Source organism: Panthera uncia, assembly GCF_023721935.1.
Source record: "Panthera uncia isolate 11264 chromosome E2 unlocalized genomic scaffold, Puncia_PCG_1.0 HiC_scaffold_19, whole genome shotgun sequence".
In the NCBI taxonomy this organism is placed as follows: Eukaryota; Metazoa; Chordata; class Mammalia; order Carnivora; family Felidae; genus Panthera; species Panthera uncia.
Genome location: NW_026057588.1, coordinates 32,489,072 through 32,507,957, shown reverse-complemented (window position 1 = coordinate 32,507,957; position 18,886 = coordinate 32,489,072). Strand labels below are relative to the sequence as shown.

At 43.6% G+C, this 18,886-nt stretch overlaps 2 protein-coding genes across 3 annotated transcripts in view; one reads left to right on the top strand and one right to left on the bottom strand.

Moving 5' to 3' along the window:
• Nucleotides 1-380: 380 nt before the first annotated feature.
• PRSS54 (serine protease 54) lies at nt 381-14,131 on the top strand. Its single transcript, XM_049622381.1, is given in 6 exon segments — nt 381-432; nt 434-482; nt 3,679-3,850; nt 9,376-9,634; nt 10,224-10,355; nt 13,351-14,131. Coding segments are annotated over 6 exon segments (1,188 nt in total). The 5' UTR covers nt 381-396; the 3' UTR covers nt 13,891-14,131.
• A 157-nt stretch (nt 14,132-14,288) lies between these two features.
• The window catches only part of CCDC113 (coiled-coil domain containing 113), a 28,022-nt gene continuing 23,424 nt past the window's right edge, over nt 14,289-18,886 (bottom strand). Inside the window, exons 8-9 of one of the 2 annotated variants that reach the window (XM_049622375.1) lie at nt 15,383-15,538; nt 14,289-14,435 (exon numbers count right to left, since the gene is read on the bottom strand). In XM_049622375.1, the coding sequence (XP_049478332.1) occupies nt 14,349-14,435; nt 15,383-15,538 (243 nt within the window). In that variant the 3' untranslated portion in view covers nt 14,289-14,348. Of the gene's footprint in view, nt 14,657-15,382; nt 15,539-18,886 lie in introns of both variants that reach the window. The other variant, XM_049622374.1, reaches the window with a different exon arrangement.

Genomic DNA, 18,886 nt, shown 5'->3' with positions numbered 1-18,886 from the left:
TAAACCCTGCTCTTACTTTCAGCAGCATTTTATGGCTACAGAGTTAAGAAAGGGGTCGGATTCCATGAGTCAAAAACCAACCCTCTTCTGAGACCCAACTCTCTGGGAAGCCTGGGGACCCTGGCTGGATCGAGGAGAAAACTGACACACAGGGGCTGCCTCCTCTCTGTGGGCCATCTTCCCAATCCTAACAATATCGGTGCTGGGCAGCTGGTCCCTGAGCCCCTCACTGGACGGAACCAAGCAATTGGGACGTGACAGGTCTGTTTCCCACGTTTTGGAGGCTTTGTCAGGGGAAAGGAAAGAGGCAGGGCCTCTGACGCGGTGGGGGGATTGCCGCTTTAGGGAGGAGAGGAAAAGCCTGTGCCTTTGGATATTGTGTTTTCACAGCTGCCCATGGTGCCTGCTGCAGTTCACTTTGGGGATGGCAGAGATGAGACGGATGCTCTTAGTACTGCTCTATGTCTCCCACTCTTCTGCCAGTGAGTGTGCTTCTCTTTTCCATGACAATGTCAGCAGCTTGTGTGACATGGCAGGGGGACCTGTCCAGGAATCCTGTACATGGCCCTTAATGTCCAGAGAGGGACTCAGGGGGAAGAGGACTGGCAGTGCTCTGCTCGGACAGCAGGTGTTGGCGGAATCAGGCAAAGAAAGGGAACATGGGCCGTGGATGCAGGAAACTGGCTTCAGCAGTCTGATGGCAGAGCTGATCCTCGGATGAGAGTGCCATTAGGAAAGTAAGCCTCAGACTATGGAAAAGCCCACTCAGAAACCCCACCAGGCACCACCAGGTGGGAGATGTCCTCCCCATGCCCAGGTGGAGGCCTATGGTGTATCTGGTATACTCAGAAACCAGGCCCTCCCCTTGTTTCTACCTAAGCATTGTGGTTTCAAATAAATCTTTTATCATTAACCCCCCAAGTATCATTAAACTGATGGTTCCTGGTCCCAGGAGCAAGAAGGTACCTTGGAGCCTGCTTGGGACTCAGTCCTTCCCTGACCTCCAGGTCATCCAGAACTAAGATTCCATCCTAGGAAGGGGCAGGTTGAGAGGGGACAGCAAGCTCTGTTCCATCTAGCTGCCACCCTAGCTGGCTCTGTCCAATCTTCCTAGAGTTAGACGGGAGACAGGACAGAGCTTCTAACACCACCACAGCACACACCAAACGGAGAACCCCCTACTTTCCTAGCCTACTCCACCTCCTTGCAGCCCCAGAGAGACCAAGGGATACCCACAAAACAGAAAGGGTCTCTCCTCCCTCTTAAATAGCTTCAGGCAAACATTTCATCTTTAGCTCAGATTTCCTCCTTATATCCTGGACCTTCCAAGGGTTTTATAAACTAGCCAACTAGAGCTTTGAGAAAGCAAAAGTCATCACCTACCTGTAGGTTCTTGTTGATTTGGGTAACAATGGTTAATGCCTTGTTCACTATAGATTGCCAACGTTCCATGAATTGAATAAATGGCTGATAACAGAGCCACCAATTATCTGACCAATAGTTGGCTGGTGGTGCCCACCATGTGACACCTATCATCCAGGACCACCAATTTATTTTTTTTAAGTTTATTTTGAGAGAGAGAGAAAGCATGAGTTGGGGAGGAGCAGAGAGAGAGGAAGAGAGAATTGCAAGCAGGCTCTGCACTGTAAGCGCAGAGCCTGATGCGGGGCTTGAACTCACAAACCGTGAGATCGTGACTTGAGCCCAAATAAAGAGTTGGATGCTTAACCGACTGAGTGACCCAGGCGCCCCAAGGACCACTGATTTAGAAACATGTACTAGGTACTTGTGGTTTGGGATTTATAAACAGCAACCAGAGTAGTGGCTTACGTTAAATAAAAAAAAAAAAAAAAAAAAAAGGAATCATCCATTAGCATTATCAGTCATGAAGATACAGTTTGCAAAGCACCTTCCCATAATCTCACCTTACATGATCTTTATGACTCCAAGAGGTGTGTTACCCCATATTTCAAAAGAGGAAACTAAGGTCCAGAGAGGTAAAGTGGCTTTTCCCAGGTCTCACGGCACAGGGGCCAACAGTATCTGGGACACTGCATCCAGAACCTTCCCAAAACACTAGTAGGTCTCAAAGCTGAATACACATTAGAAACTACCTGGGGAGGCTTTTTAAAATGCCAGTGCCCAGGTCCTGTCCCTAAGGGGACAGCAGTTGGATGGCCAGCAGGTGGATGAAATGTGCAGCTAGGTTGAGAATCTCTGCCCTCCACTCTGAGTACTGAGGATGAGATAGGCACCCCTGGCCATGAGGACTGTCAGGACAGGGAGGGAGTCAGCAGCCACAGAGAGCAAAACACCCCATGTGTATGCCATCCCATAATGTTGCCTGCAAAGTAGGAGGCTCAGCTCACTCAGTCTGGGGCTTTGAGTTTCAAGGGTCCTTCCTGCTCTATCATTCTTACACTTTCCATGATTCTATGAATAAGGACTTATTTTTCAGTACAGAGCAATGCAGCATCTTGGGTGAAACCAGGACAGGCAGGGGGAGAATGTTTATTTAAAACATTAGTCAACATTTTACTCTCATTTGAAACAAATGTCCAGACCCAAGAGACTGCCCAATTGGAGGCAACTCACTTGAGGGCCTGGAAAGGCAAAGGCCAAGCAGGCCTGAATGGGCCAGAATCAGCCTCAACCTGGTGGGACCTTTTAACCCCTTGATGACTGGACTTCAGGGAGTGATTGGTAAAGCAAAATGCTTTTGTTCATTCACCAAATGATTTACTGAGCACTTACTATGCACTATACTAGCCCATAGGGATACACTGGCAAGCAAAACAAACACGGGGGAGCCACACATGCCAAACTGCCCAGGCAGGGAAAAGCAAGGGCAAATTTGAGAATGTGAAATGTGGCTGGAACAGAGACTGTGAGGGGTTGAAGGTGTATGGAGTTTGAAATCCAGCCCTGTACCTACCAGCTGTGTAACCTGGACAAGTTCTTACCAGCTGTAAAACTCCATTCTCTCAGCCACACGTGGAGAATGACAACGTCCACCTCCGCATCTGTTGGAGGAGTTACATGAAGTAGTACATATCAGCAGTGCTCCAACTTTTTGACACTCTTAAAAATTATGGAGGGCCCCCAAGTAACTTTTGCTGTGAAGCTATATCTTTCCATATTTACTATATTAGAAATTAAAAACTGGGAAATTTTTAAAACACAAGAATATACAGGTTCACACACGCTGGTAGCCGTCACAGTGATGACATCATGTAGCCTCTGGAAAATTCCACTGCACAAGAATGAGAGAATGAGGGTGAGAAAGCAAACACTGTCTTAGTATTCTTATGAAAAAAGTTTTAACCTGTTTTAACCAGTTTTAATCTGAGGACTTCCAGAGGTCCCAGACCACGCTTTGAGAACCGCTTTCCGATACTGCCTCGAGTGCACTGCCAAGTGCCCAATAGAGGAGAGGGATTATCGGTAGCCTAAGGGGTTATTTTTAGATTCAATGATGCCATCAAGCATCTTTTATGGAGAAAATGACCCACCAGGAAAAGAAATGTGGGTAGTGGAGTTCGTGGTGACCAAGATGGAGAGCCAGGAGGAGTGGGGAACCAGCAGGAGAGGTGGTCTTGAGGTGTGACACAGTGGTGGTGGCCACAGGCCGCCAACTCCTTACCCCAACAGTGAGGCCCCCACACACCCTCTCTGCAGGTTGTGGCATCCAGAAAACCAGTGTTGTGGAAACTTCCGAGGAGGGTTTGGTCAAAGACCAGGAATTCCCATGGGTGGTGTCGCTGCAGGATTCCCAGTACACTCACCTGGCTTTTGGCAGCATCTTCAGTGAGTTCTGGATCATCAGCATCGCATCTGCCTTGCAGAACAGGCCAGTACCCGTGCTTTGGGGCCTACACAGCCCCCTGGGGTGGAGGTGAAGGGACCCTTTCCGGCTCAGCCTGGGGAGACCTGGAAGGTAGATTCCTGGTGACAGGGCAACAGGGCTTTTTACTGGCTTGGCACTTGCCCTGCCATGACTCTTGGGGTCCTGGAATCACCAGTTGCCAAAGTCATGCTGTCCAGTGTGTTCTCTGCTGTGGGGACTGCACACCCACAAGGTGAAATGATTGTTCCTCCATCCTCCACGGGAAGGACATCTGTTCCCATTTTACTGCAACACAGGCACTGACCCCTGGTACTAGAGGTACTAGAGGTCTTTACTCTAAGTTTGTTAAGTGAATTGTTAGGAGCCCGTACCTTAAAACACTTAACCTTGAACCTTACAACGTGACTGCCACAAATATATGTGCATAGAGAAAAGACTTGAAGGAAATATGCAAACGCTTTACAAGCACTTATCTCTGAATGCTCAGAATGCACCCGATTTCTGTTTTCTTCTTTGAACTTCTTTGTATTCTCCAAACTCTATGTGGTAAATTTATACATTCTTGTAAACCACGAAAAAAAAACCCTCAAATGTTATTAAAGGAATAATTTTTTTGTAAAACATTTTACTTTTTGACCCAAAGATTTCACTTTTGAGAGTGGACATTAATGAAATAATTTCAACCACTGGAAAAGTTTTATGCACAAAAGTTTTATGCACAAAAGTTTTATGTTATTCATAGGGTGGTTAAACACACACAAAACACTCGAAATGTAAAGTCCAATTATCATGGATAAATACATTATGGTTACTCATTCATATATGTATAGCATATAATATATAGTACATAAATAATATATATAATTATTATATATCTCTATATATACTATTTATATGCCATATATATATACACGCACACACACACACACACACACACACACACACAGAGTATGGGGGAAGAGATTATAATTACTATAATTGCCCAAATAAGTAATAGTATAAACACTTGATAGAATATGGTGGAGATGCTGAATTTTTAAACCTATAACTTATATTTTTATTTGAAAATAGTTTTTATTTATTTATTTATTTACTTATTTATTTATATTTTAGAGAGAGAGAGAGCACCAGTTGGGGAGAGGGGCAGAGGGAGAGAGTAAGAGACAGAATCTTAATTAAGCAGCTTCCATGCTCAGCATGAAGCCTGATATGGGGCTCCATCCCACGACCCTGGGATCATGACCTGAGCTAAAATCAAGAGGCGGACACTCAATGGACTGAGCCACCCAGAAACCCCTGAAAATGCATACATTTAAATTAAAATACATGTACACAGTATAATGTTCAGAAGGAACCAAAAGATTCCCTGGCCTTCAGACACTAACTTCCTCCCTTAAACCATATTCTACCATCAGTTTCTTAAATATTCTTCCTTAATTACTCGATGCACTTATGGATATCTATATATCTATAGGTCTAGCTATATTGATTCTTGTATCTATTGACAGAGAGAGATTTTTCCTTCCCCCTTGTATTAATCTTCTAGGACTGCCCTGACAAAATACTACACACAGGGTGACTTAGACAACAGAAATTTATTTCTCACCTTTTGGAAGCCAGAAGTCCAAGATCAAGGTGTCGGCAGGACTGGTTTCTTCTGAGGACTCTCTCTTTGGCTTGGAGATGGCTGCCTTCTTGCAGTGTCCTCACATGGCCTTTCCTCAGGGTGTGCACTTCTGATGTCTCTTCCTCCTCTCGCAAGGACGCTAGTCCTGTTGGGTTAGGGCACTACCCTTAAGACCTCATTTAATCTTAAAAACATCCTTAAAGGCCCTGTGTCCAAATACAGCCACACCTGGGGCTAGGACTTCATCAACAAATTTGGCACAACACAATTCAGTCTATAACAGCCCCTGATACAACTGATAGTGTACCAGACACAGCATTACACTCAGCTTTTTCACTCTTTTTCACTCCCATATTTATCAGCTGAACAGTATCCCAAGATGGATCTACCATAAATACACAGTCCTCTGATAGTGGAAATTTGGGTTGCTTCTGATCTTTTCCTAGTGCCAAAAATTGCTGCAAGTAGATATATTTGTCCATATATTATTGCACACATGTGCATATATAGCATGAATAACCCAGGAGTGGACAGATTGGACTGAATCTTGGCACTAGCCTTCCAGAGAGATTTGGCTTTCCAGGTAGCATTTTCATTGTTATTTCCTATCTGGTCTATCTATTTTGGTTTTGATTTTCCCTTTGCCTCAGGGTTTTTTTAAAGACAGAGTTTTCAAATACTCAGGGTGTTTTGTTTGTTTTCTGCCCTTATTTTGTTTTGAGTTATACTACATGATGATTAGATCTGTTTAGGAATTTGTTGGGGTTGCCCTTGCAGTCTACTATATGTGAGTCACGTGAATGTTTCCCACAGTTAAAATTCAAAGTTCATTCTCTGTCTCTGGTGGACAATTTAATATATAAAATTGGGGGAGGGAATCTCTTTGCTTTGTCCTAGGTTGACAGAGATGAGTTAAAATCTATCATGAACAAGCTTTGGCTCTTTCTCCTATTTCCTGGAGTATTTCCTTTATGAACATTATGTCACATGCTGCAGATGCTTATGACTACAAGGTCTTCGCCATAGACTTAATTCTTTTTCGTCATTAAGAGCCTCTCTGTCTTACTTCATGTTCTTCTGCTCTAAATTGATGTTCTAAATGAAACTCCTGCTTCTTGTTTTCATTTTAGTTTATGTTTTCTGCTTTTGTGGCTTCTTGTTTTTCTTTTCATTATGTGGCCTTTGTTTTGAATGTCTCTTCTGACAAATTTGGAAAGTTTGAGTTTTTGTTCTGGTGTTCACCTTAGAGTTATAATTTCAAGGAAGACAGCAACATCCTTTGTTTCTTTCTGCACTGTCCTCTTTATTATTATTTTCTTTTAATGTTTACTTTTGAGAGAGAGACAGACCGCGACTGGGGAGGGTCAGAGAGAGAGCAAGATGCAGGATTCAAAGCAGGCTCCAGGCTCTGCACTGTCAGCACAGAGCCCAATACGGGGCTCGAAGTCACAAACCCTTAGTTTGTGACCTAAACCAAAGTCGGAGGCTTAAGCAACTGAGCCACCCAGGTGCCCCTGGACTGTTCTCTTTAGACTCTACTGTGGTCAGTGCCAAAAGTCCTATCTTTTTACTTCTTCCCTCCTTCTCCTCCACCACACAATTTTAATAGATAATATAAGTGCTTTAATGTTTACCTTGATTCACGTACATATTTGCACATCCTTATTATTTTACATATTAGCTGTAAATAATATGTTTGGATTCCTTTAAAAGATGAGGAAACTGACATATATACCTACCTTCCAACCTTCTTTATAGCTTTAGTTACACCATCTGATTACTGACAGAGTTTACATTTTGACTCTAACCCAAACTCTAAAAAGGCTTTTAGTCCAATGTTATAATGAACTCCACACTTACCGACAGTCCTTTTGCTGGATTTTCTCCATTCAACACTGCTGGATTTTCTCCATTCAACACTAGAATTGGCTAAAATTTGTCTCCAAGTATGTCGTTTCTTAAAGGGCTCCCAAGAACCATATTTCCTTGGGTTTTGGATATTAACAAATGTGCTGTCCTTAAGCCTGAATGACAACTTAAGTGTAGAATTCATGGATCATGCCTTCTTTCTTTTGGAGACTTAATAGGCATTACCACTGCACACCCACCCCCACCCCCACCCCCACAACTGCCATGGTTTCTGGTGTTAAATCTTGCTGCAGAGAAGTATGAAGCCATTCTGATTTTTTCCTCTCTAGGTACATGATCATCCCAGTGCACCTGAGAGAGGTCTGGTTACACCTATTATCCTAGTGTCCTGCTGCAAGCATCCCCTTTGACTCTCTCAAGTTCCTTGGGTTAGGCAATAAATTACATGGCCAAACTTAAGATGACTTAATCTGGTTTTGTTTGGATGCCTAAGGATTCCTCCTTTGTCATTGAAGTCCATCAACTTTACTAGCTATGCGGCATCTCTTCCATTTCTACTCTCTACTCTCTTCTACCCTTCTGGGTCCCAGGAGGCTGACTTGTGTGGGTTACACCAATGGTACTCTTACCTTCTGGGTTCCAGTTGGGTTTGGCCAAGGGGAGTACTGGCAAGAGTTCAGAGGAAGTGGGGAGGGCAAGGGTAGGGTCCTTATTCCCCAGAGGGGTACTGTAGACTGGCTGCCTCCTCCAGCCAAGTGACCCACTGCCCACAGCTCTGACCACTCCCTCCCCCCTCTAGTACCCAAAGGCACACTGGCACCCTGTTGTTATCTGAGCAGGAAGCTGCATTTGCCACGTGACACCCAGGTACTGAAATATTCTCTGTGATTTCCCTACATCCTTCCAAGACCATTGTAAAGAATCCCCAACTTACTTAAACTTTCCCCAACTCACCTTGAGAGTGCCATCTGTTTCTTGTTGGGAGCTGACAAGGCTATGTCTCCATGTTGATCATTCTATATCGCTTTTTCCCTAGGGTGTGGAGTACACTTCCAAACTGTAGAGCGAAGGCTTATTTCCAGAAAACGTTCTTAAATTGGATCCTGAAATCTTTTTTCTGTCTTATTTGGGTTACTTTCTTTGTGATCTGCTGGCTCTCCATTGACTGCCATATTTGTCATTCTCCTCTCTCACCTTTAAAAATCTTTGTTAATGTCCATTTCATTCTGGTCACTTTTCTCAGTCCTCCACCCTGTGCCCTTTAACATATTTTCTGTTCTCTCTATTCTCCTTTATGCAGCTTCCAATTTGGCCTTTATTTTGGTACTTGTTTTGTTTTCTTTCTATCTCTTTCCTGAGAAGCATTATTGACCAGCTTTTCCTGATTTTGTGGGAGTAGGTACCATCTAGAATGCCCTGCGCTTCTGCCGTCCTTTACTGCTATTGTCAGCCCTTCCTCTAATTCTGAGGTTTGGATTCTCTAGTGTCTTTTCATTTTATGGTGTTTTTCAGCATTTGTTTCTCATTTCTGTAGTCCCTTAGGTGGTCCCCAAGGGGAGAAAGGGAAAACAACCAAATGAACTCCATCACTATTATAATTGGAATTTCTCTCAAGAGTATTTACAGAGTATGTAATATGAAAAGATGTTTCTTTTAAAATGTTAAGTGCTAAAATCAACAGTCAAGGTTACATCTTTGGTGTAACTATGACTATCAAAAAAAAAAAACCAAAAAACTATGGAAAAAGCATGAAAAAAAGATAGTCATAACAGATTATCTTTGGGTGGTGGGACAAATGACATTAAGGTAGAGGAAATCCCAAGATGCTATGGGCTCACAAAGGAGGACACGAGTCTAGGAGTTCAGAAAAGATTTCCTGGGGACTGGGTCCAAAGGGGTAAGTAAAAACTAGCCCAGGAAAAATCAATTGGATGAGTGTTCCAACCCATCCCCAAAAGAGTAAATATGAAAAGGAAAGTGTGAAGCTTCCATGGTGCCTTGGCTTCTAAAGATTCCCTTGCTTTTTCTCTAGGAAGGACATCATTGTCATAGTTGGTATAGCTAAGATGGATGCCAAAGTGATTGCTCATGAAGAGTATCCGGTCAACACCATCATCATCCATGAGGATTTTGATAATGAGACCATGAACAATAACATAGCCCTCCTGAAGACAGACACGGCGATGCGGTTCAGCAACCTGGTCCGACCCATCTGCTTTCTTGGCAGAAAGCTGCATATGCCACCAGCCTTGCAGAACTGCTGGGTGGCAGGATGGAATCCCACATCTGCAGTTAATGCCTTCCTTCTCCTAGAGGAGGCTGTGTGTGTGCGAGCAGTGGGGGTGACTTGGATGAACTGTTCTAGGGTTTAGCTTCATATCTCCCATTGCTCAAGATTCTAGAGTTGGGCTGGAACCCTCATGTAATCAGTCAAGATTCCCAATGCTTGCCCTTTCTGTGGCCATTCTTACATTTGGTCCCTTTTCTTTTAGCTCTACACCCAAATTAGAAGTACACAGTCAGCAAACAGCTTGAAGGGAGTGCAAAGCCGAAGGGAGAGGTCAGGGGACATTATTCCCTGAACAGGAGCTGATTGCCCTCTTGACCAAGCCATCCTTCTTTTCTTTTATTCTTGGGAAGTGAACAAGGAAATGTATTCTCTGTAGATGTGGAAGAAGGATGAATATGTTCTCTATGTTTACATTCAAGTTCAAAACAAAGGTAGTGTTCAGAAAAACTCAGACACCGTTTCTGATTTCTATGAGAACAGGGGGTTTATCAGAATATTCTCCACTCATTCCCATCTGGATACATGAGTTGTAGTTAACATAGACAATGTCTTCTCATTAATAATTCTTGGCTTTCTGTTGCATGGTCCAGACAGGAAATCACATGACAATGAGTATCCTGAGGAAAATCTCCGTGAAAGACATCAACATGTGTCCCTTACACAAACTCAAGAAAACAGGATGTGGCAATCACATAGAGCAGGAAACCGATGCTGTCTGTTTGGTAAGAACATGATGGAGTAAAAGCTAAAGGCTGAGAGTAAGCAGTGGTCACTTCAAGGGAATCTCGGGACTCTCCCTCATTGCACAGTGAACTCCATGAGGGACTGACAGGGACTGATCCATGGCTGTCTCCGGGGTGAACAGTACTTGGCAGATAGCAGATATTCAATAAAAATCTACCGAGTGGAGTAAACAGTCACCATTTTCAATGTGACATGATTAAGCACGTCTAAGTCATAGATGGTTTTTCACTGGCTAAAAGTTTGCAAGTGTGAGTCCAAACCATGTGTACTTTGAGCCTGTCTACAGGGTGGGGTCAAACCATGTATACTTTGAGCATGTTTACAGGGTGGGGTCACTGTATTCAGCTTCTATGGAATCTAGACTCTGATGCTATTGCTCATCAGTTATTGATTTGTTTTTTGTTTTTCTGTAAGAAGCCCTGCCCTCCAATCGGATGAGGGCTGTACAGATGTGGCTATCCTACTACCTCAGCAAAATGTGTGGAATTGACAAGTCCCTGGTCCAGGCTCCCTCATGTCCACACCAGAGAAGGTGGGGCTTACAGGGATCACACAGTTAATAAATGTTATAATAAGGATGAGAACCCAGGTCTACCAGGTGTCCAGGCGGTTTCTCTCCTCTACTCCAAAATTTCTACACTCTACTATTTCTAATCTCTACTCTCCTTCAAAGTAACTTTCAGGATTCCCAGATGGGGAAATTTTTTTTCCCCAGATGATCTAGGGAAAGTATTTTAGAGAAAGGGGGAAGAGTACATATATGTGGACAATTCTTCCTAAAAGTAATTTTATTGCAAATGCATGAAGGACTGCCTTTCATTATACAATGTTTGCCCTTCCAAAGTTGGTCCAACATTTATTGAGTGTCTACTTTGTACTGGACTCTAGCAGGTGGAAGACTAACAACTTTTTAAGTTAGATAACTGAGGTATTCCCTCAATCCAGCACCATATTTCATCAAATCTAAGATGCTATCAGTTGTGGAATGTGCCATTATTGTATGGAATACCAAGGGAGAGAAAATGCTGCCAGTTAAACTCTGATATCAACCAATTAAAAGACACATATCATTCCAAAGATGTTAATTTTTTAAAGTTTATTTATTTTGAGAGAGTGAGAGTGTGAGCAAGGGAGGGACAGAGAGACAGGGAGACAGAGAATCCTGAGCAGGCTCCGTGCTGACAGCACAGAAGTGGGGGCTAGATCCCACGAACTGTGAGATCATAACCTGAGCCGAAATCGAGAGTTGGAGGCTTAACCAACTGAGCCACCCAGGTGCCCCAGAAGATAATAATTTTTCAAGAGCATCTTAGATTCAATGGGATATGGTAAGCTGCTTCTACTCTAAATGATCATCTCTTCAAACCTACCTGCAAAGTTTAGACTGGTTTTTACCTGTAGCACACCTGCAGTCAGTTCTTTGTTTTTGAACTGTGCTAGCAAACTGGCTCAGACAAATAAATGGTGACTTGTCTACCTGGGATGCTTTCTTCTCTCGGACATGTGTTCTAGTGTCCAGAAGTCCTCAAAGCCATATTTCAGATATATAGAATAAACCACCCAAGTCCAATATCTGCCTAGTGGGTCCCCAGAAACCCAACAAAAGCAGAATCACTCTGAACCCACCCCCCTCCTTTCCCCACAACTGTCAGGGCTTTTGTTCAATGTTAAGGTTAAGGATCACACAATAAAAGAGTCCCTTTAAGCTGGGGCTGCTCCCCTAGGAGATGAGGTGGGACTGCTCCAGAGGAGCACCTGGTACTTCTTCTCTCAGCTGCTTGGGCTTCAGAAGTTGGGCCCCACACGTTATGAGGAAGAGGAAAAGCCATGTATTCTACACCTGGGCAGAGTAGCAACTTGCAAAACCACGCAATAGCCAGGGAGGTCTCCATACAATCATTCATTCATCAAACTACTTGTCCTAAATTGCACTATTTTTCTTCCTCCAGCTATGGAACCACAGTTAAAGCAAATTGGGGTTGGAACTGGTGACAGAAGGGAAGACCATGCCATGCTTGGCTGGACAGCCTCTCTGCCCCAGGCAGACATGATAGGGTGCAGATGTGAGCCCATTCAACAGTCGTAGCAGAGCCAGCCAGCCCTTGGGATGAAATCTCTGCCCTCTGCTCCATGGCAGCACAGGGCAGCAAGAGTACCATGTGCTGGCCCAGTCCTTCTGCATAGGCGGGCCACGTGGGCCGAAGGGGCTGGTCAGCCTTTGAATGACAACCCTTCTTGGGGCAAGATGGACCACGGGTTTGGAGTGGGGTCAGGTATTACCTTAAGAGGAGGCTTGGGGCTGGGGCAGTTAAGGTAAATTATACCTAGTAGTTGCCTTATTGCTCTTCTCATATTTCTCAACTTTTCACATAAAATGATGGCCTTTTATATTACCAGGATAATAGTAGCTAATTCTTTGAGTGTGTACTGTGTGCCAGGCACTGTTAGGGTTCTGCACTTTACTCAGAGAGAAGTAGGTGACTCTCCGGGGTCACACATCTAGGTAAGCGTGCCAAGCTTCTCATCACTCCCTTAAAAGGAGGTAAGGTCTGTGTGGTAGAATCCCTGAGTCCCAGAGGAAGGCTGAGAGCACGGGCAGGGCTGGTGAGCAGGTGTGCTGACAGGCAGCTGCCAGGTGGAAAAGCCGGGAACCCAGCCTGGTCAACATTGGAGGAATGAGGAACCAAGAGAGAGTGAGGATTTAGTCAAAGGGACATGAAAATGAAATGCGAACCAGGAAGCTAAAGGCAAATGGCAGAAGCCTGCAAATACTCTGCACGATAAAAAGAAAATCCATCTTGTTGGAATTCGTGGCGGTGGCTGCCTAGATCGGAAATAGTATCCTATAATTTACCCCCTCTCAAGTGAGAACCAATATAAAACATTTCTAGAACAAACGGTAAATTGCACAAGGATATATTTAAAAAGAAAATGAGTTTTCTTAGACCTGAAGCCTTCTGTCCTTTGTCACAGGGGGACCCTGGAAACCCCATGATGTGCCAGCTACAGCAACAGAATCTGTGGGTGCTGAGAGGAGTCTTGTCCCACGGGGGTGAGAAATGCCCTGGCTTTTTACTGTACCTCAAGGTGGAAGACTATGGCGACTGGATTATGTCCAAGACTAAGAAAACCAGCCATCCGCTGTCTGCCTTCCACCACTGGGAGAATTTGCTGCCTTCACTCAGCTACAAAGAACATTTCACCGTTACACAGAGAAAACATTCCGGGCTGGGCCAAGGTGGATGGTCCCCAGCACACGTGCAAGGACAAAAAAAGGCCGACGTATATTCATTGCCAGCAAACAGCTCTAGAAAGAGCCCAGACATTGGGAGGAAAGGGTTAAGGGAATTAGGCAGGACTTCTGTTGTGGACACACAACCCATGTACTATGATTATTATGGCGGGGACTCTGGGGAGGGTAGAGGGCCTATTTCAGGTCAGAACAGGTTACATCAGCCCCAAGAAATTACCTTGTTTTTCTTTGTGCTTGTTTTCTTTTGCAATGGTATCTAGTCTAAGAGCTAACCCTCCCAACTGAGGAGTAAGCTCAGAATGCTGAGTGCTGGGCAGTCACATTCTGTTTTGCTGTCTGTTTAATGGTGATTGTTTTTGCTAGCTGCACACCTGGGCTGCCATGGACAGGCCCAGGGTGCACACTGGGCTGGCTCTCCCTCCTCTGTCCTACTCCCACATGCGGGAAGGTCACTTTCATTTGTGCTTGTGTACTAAATGTGGGCTAACAAGTGTCAAACCATTAGAGTGCCCTGTGGTTCTTTCAGTGTTAACCGTTCCAGGGGCCAGGCTGTGAAAACACTCCCCACGGGCAAATGTGGCCTGGGGAGTGCCTGCCAGAGTGGCTGGAGAGTCGGGGACACCAAGCAGCACAGGGAACAGTGAGAGGACCCCTTGACTGGAAAGGAGCTGATTACTTTAATGGATCACTCTGGTCTGCAGCTGTGGCCTCCCTCTGGCTACTTCCCAGGGGGACAAATTGCCTGCAAATGCTCATTGGTGGTTTTCATTTTATTCCAAGCCTTGCGGTAGCCTTTTAAGGTCATCTGCAAAGAGGAAAAAGAGGGTGAGGGGAGAAGGTCACTTGGGAAAAAGCAATTGTGATTTTTCAGAACACAACCCGCATCCAGCCCTGTGGTGAGGCAGGTGACTCTGTGTGGAAGAGTCAGCCAGTCTGGAAGAATCTTCTAAAGAGCTGGTTTCTGTTTAGTGAAGTGAGAAGCTGCAGGTTCCTGCTGTGCTTCTCTGCTACTTCTCGGCTCCAAATCTGAAAGGCCCAAGTTTGGATCCTAATTCACCCTCTGCCACCAAGTGACCACGGGAAAGGCAGGACAAAGTACTGTGGGAACCGGAGCCTGGGTCTGGATGTGAAAACGCCAGGCTTCCCAAGTGACCTGACCGGGTTTTTAAGCTACTCTACTGATGTCTCAAGTGTTCTCAGTCTGCAAGTGGGCCTGTGGCAGACCTGGGGCTTTCTTTTTCCGCACTTTGTTTTGCATTTTGTTTCCCATTTCTCCCTGGCGCTTACCAGGAGCAAGGGTGCTCTGAGCACACCTATCTCAGGAAAAGGCTGCGGGGTTCTCAAAACAAAGACCCAGGGCAACTATGTAAATGCGTGGAATCGGGTTCTGAGTGATATTAAAAATCCATTATCTTATTTTAAAAAAAAAACTGGCTTCTCCATGTATAAAGTAGCAATCACTACATCACCAATGGTGAGGGAAGGGATTCAGAAGCTTCCAGAATTCATTAAGAAAACAAGCAACTAAAAACAATATTACTACAGAGTCTCTTTCTGTCCCTAACACTGAAAAGGGAACTTACCAAAAGGAAAGGGCATCCTTCATTTCCCTTAGAGACTTAAGCGACTGCTGAGATCTCTCACAGACATTACCTGTCCAAACACCTGTACTCTTAGCTTGAAAAATGAAACCCTCGACAAAAACGTGACGGACATGAAAGGCTGCGTGTCTTGGGGTTCTCGGAGACTTACCTCTGCAATCTCCACTTTCCTTTCCCACATCTTGATGGTCTTCTCCAGGTCCCCAGTTAGGATTTTCTCCCGCACGTAAACCATCACCTGTGGCACTTGGAACTCAGCCAGCTGTCTGCGGAGTCTCTTGTTCACGGCCTCAGCCTTGGCCCGGTCCTGGGTTGGGAAGGACCAATTAAACCAGGGATCCCTGGCAGTTCTGGCTTACTGACCCTGGCATCTCTCCCCAGTTTCAATGTAGTTCTCAAAATAATGTTGAAATTTTCAAAGGAGTGGGGAAAATTGCGAGATTCTGATTCTGGTTATTCTTATTATTTTTTACAACTGGTGATGTTTTTCATCTAGTTCAGAAACACTAAGTGCAGTCTAAAACAGTGTTTTTTCCCTGCCTTTCTTCCTTCATTAAGGAATATGTTTTCATTTTTAGGTTTGGTGGGGTTTTGGGGGGGAAACTATGTATTTAAGTACACTTTGATTTAATCAGTCTCAACTCTCCTTTCTGTAAAATATACATAACATAAAGTTGCCCATTTTAACCATTTTTAAGTGTGCAGTTCTGTGGCATTCAGTATATTCACACTGTTGTATGAGCTTCACCACCATCTGTCTCCAGAACTTTCTTCATCTTGCAAAATTAAACCTCTGTACTCATGAAATGATGACTACCCATGACTACTTCCCCCAAGCCCCGGCAACTGCCAGTCTACTTTCTGTCTCTATGAATTTGATTACTCAGGTACCTATATAAGGGCAATCACACAACATTTGTCCTTTTGTGACTGGCTTCTTTCACTTAGTACAATATCTTCAGTGTTAATCCATGTTGTAGTAGATGCAGAATTTCCCACCCAGTTAAGGCTGAATTATGTTCCATTGTATGTATACACTACATTTTGCTTCTCCATTCATCTGTCCATGAACTTTTGGGTGGCTTCCATCCGTGGGCTATCATGGACAATGCTGCTATGAACATGGGTGGCCAACCATCTGTTCAAGTTCATGCTTCCAATTATACTGGTTATATACCCAGAAGAAGAACTGCTGGATCAATAGTTACTCAATTTTTTGAGGAATCTCTGTCTTTTTAAATTTTATTTTTATTTTTTTTAATGTTTGTTTATTTTTCAGAGAGAGACAGAGTGTGAACGGGAGAGGGGCAGAGAGAGAGGGAGACACAGAATCCGAAGCAGGCTCCAGGTTCTGAGCTGTCAGCACAGAGCCCAACACGGGGCTCGAATTCACGAACTGTGAGACCATGACCATGAGAAGTCGGACACCTAACCAACCGAGTCACCCAGGTACCCCTTAAATTTTATTTTTGAAATTATCATACAGTAAAATTAACTAGTGTTTTTTTTTTTTTAATGTTTATTTTTGAGACAGAGAGGGACAGAGCATGAACGGGGGAGGGTCAGAGAGAGAGGGAGACACAGAATCTGAAGCAGGCTCCAGGCTCTGAGCTGTCAGCACAGAGCCCGACGTGGGGCTCGAACTCACAGACCGTGAGATCATGACCTGAGCCGAAGTCGGAAGCTCAACTGACTGAGCCACCCAGGTGCCCCTGGTGTTTTTCTTTTAATTGAGTGGATTCTTTGAATCAGCAATGTTCTTTTATTGTTTTAACAATTGTTTTGAATAGGTAAAACAATTCAAATGGTATAAAAATACAGAGTGACCATCTCCCGTCCTACCCTCTCCCTGGCCACACAGTTCCTTTCCCAGAAGTATGCACTATTTTTAGGTTTTGTGCATTCTTCTAGAGATCTACATTCATATAAACATATATATCTCCCTTTTTTGCACAAAGAATAGCCAGTGCTATTCACTTTTACTCCTCCAACTTTATTTCACTTAGTAAATATTGAAGACCTTTCTGTATCAGCGCAGAAAAAACTGACTCATTCTTTTTAACAGCTGCATCATTTTCCATTGTATAGAAGCCCTCTCAAACAAGTCACTTAGTTCCTCAATCTCTTGCTGTTACCATAAACAATCCTGTGATTACTAATCTTCCCGGTATGGTCATACTCTAAATACACAAGTACATAAGTAGGATGAACTACTGAAAGTGAAATTGTCTGTTCCGAGGTGGCAATTTTGCCCCCAGGAGACATTTGGCAATGTCTGGATGTATTCCTGGTTGTCACAACTCAGGAAGTGCTACTGGCACCTAGTAGGTAGAGGCCAAATATGCTACTAAACACCTTCCAGGGCATAGGACAGCCTCCAGAAGGAATTATCTGATCTAAAATATCAGTGGTGTCCAGGTGGAGAAGCCCTGCTATGAACATATGTGTATGTTTGGTAAAGAGTGCTAAATTGCCTTCTAGAACAATCAAGCCAATTTTGCCTCTGCAGCAGTGTTTGAGACTGCCTGTGTTTTCTCCGTTCTCTCAACACAGTCTTACCGAATTTTTTATCTTTGTTAATCTAGGAGAGGGGAAATGGTATCTCATTATGGCTTTATTTTGCATTCCTTATGAGTGAGGTAGAACATCTTTCATATAAGATTTTTTGCTTTTCTGTAAACTGTTTAAATCTTTTGTCCATTTTTTAAAATTTTTTTGTTAGAGTTTTCTTAATTTGTAAAAGATATTTAAGTTTTAAGAAAATTAACTCCCTGTGATATAAGTCAACACATTTTTCTAGATATTTATTTTTTGGCTTTGCATATGATGGTTTTTGTTACACTGGAAAAACTTCATTTTTATGTAACTGACTTTATTGATTTTATGTTTCTGGGTCTTATACTTCAAAAATCCTCCCAATTCCAAGAGTATAATAAAAAACGTTCCCACTGTTAAGTTTAGGACTTTTAATGTTTTTATCATTTATACTTAAATCTCTGATACATCTGGATTAATTTCACAACTTTCGTTTTTTCCTAAATGGCTACCTCACCATCCCAAATCATTTATTGAGTAATCTGGTTGTGCCTCACTGTGAAGATATCTTTATCATAAACTAGATGCATCATATAAAAACTTTATCAGATACTTGATAATATATATGACATATATGTGATCTGTAATGGGGCTCATCATAGACATATTTTTTCTTTGAACTTCTAGTTTATTCATGAGCTTGTTTTTTTTTTTTTTTTTTTTTCAACGTTTTTTATTTATTTTTGGGACAGAGAGAGAGACAGAGCATGAACGGGGGAGGGGCAGAGAGAGAGGGAGACACAGAATCAGAAACAGGCTCCAGGCTCCGAGCCATCAGCCCAGAGCCTGACGCGGGGCTCGAACTCACGGACCGCGAGATCGTGACCTGGCTGAAGTCGGACGCTTAACCGACTGCGCCACCCAGGCGCCCCTCATGAGCTTGTTTTTAATACTGTAATTTCATATCATGTTTCAGTATATGGTAGGGCTAGTCCACTCATTTACTTAAGAATTTGGGGGATATTCTTATTTAATCTTCCAAAATTTTGGAGCCAATATATTTAAGTCCTTTAAAAAAAAATCTCCTTGGGACTATAGATGCTGGAGAGGATGTGGAGAA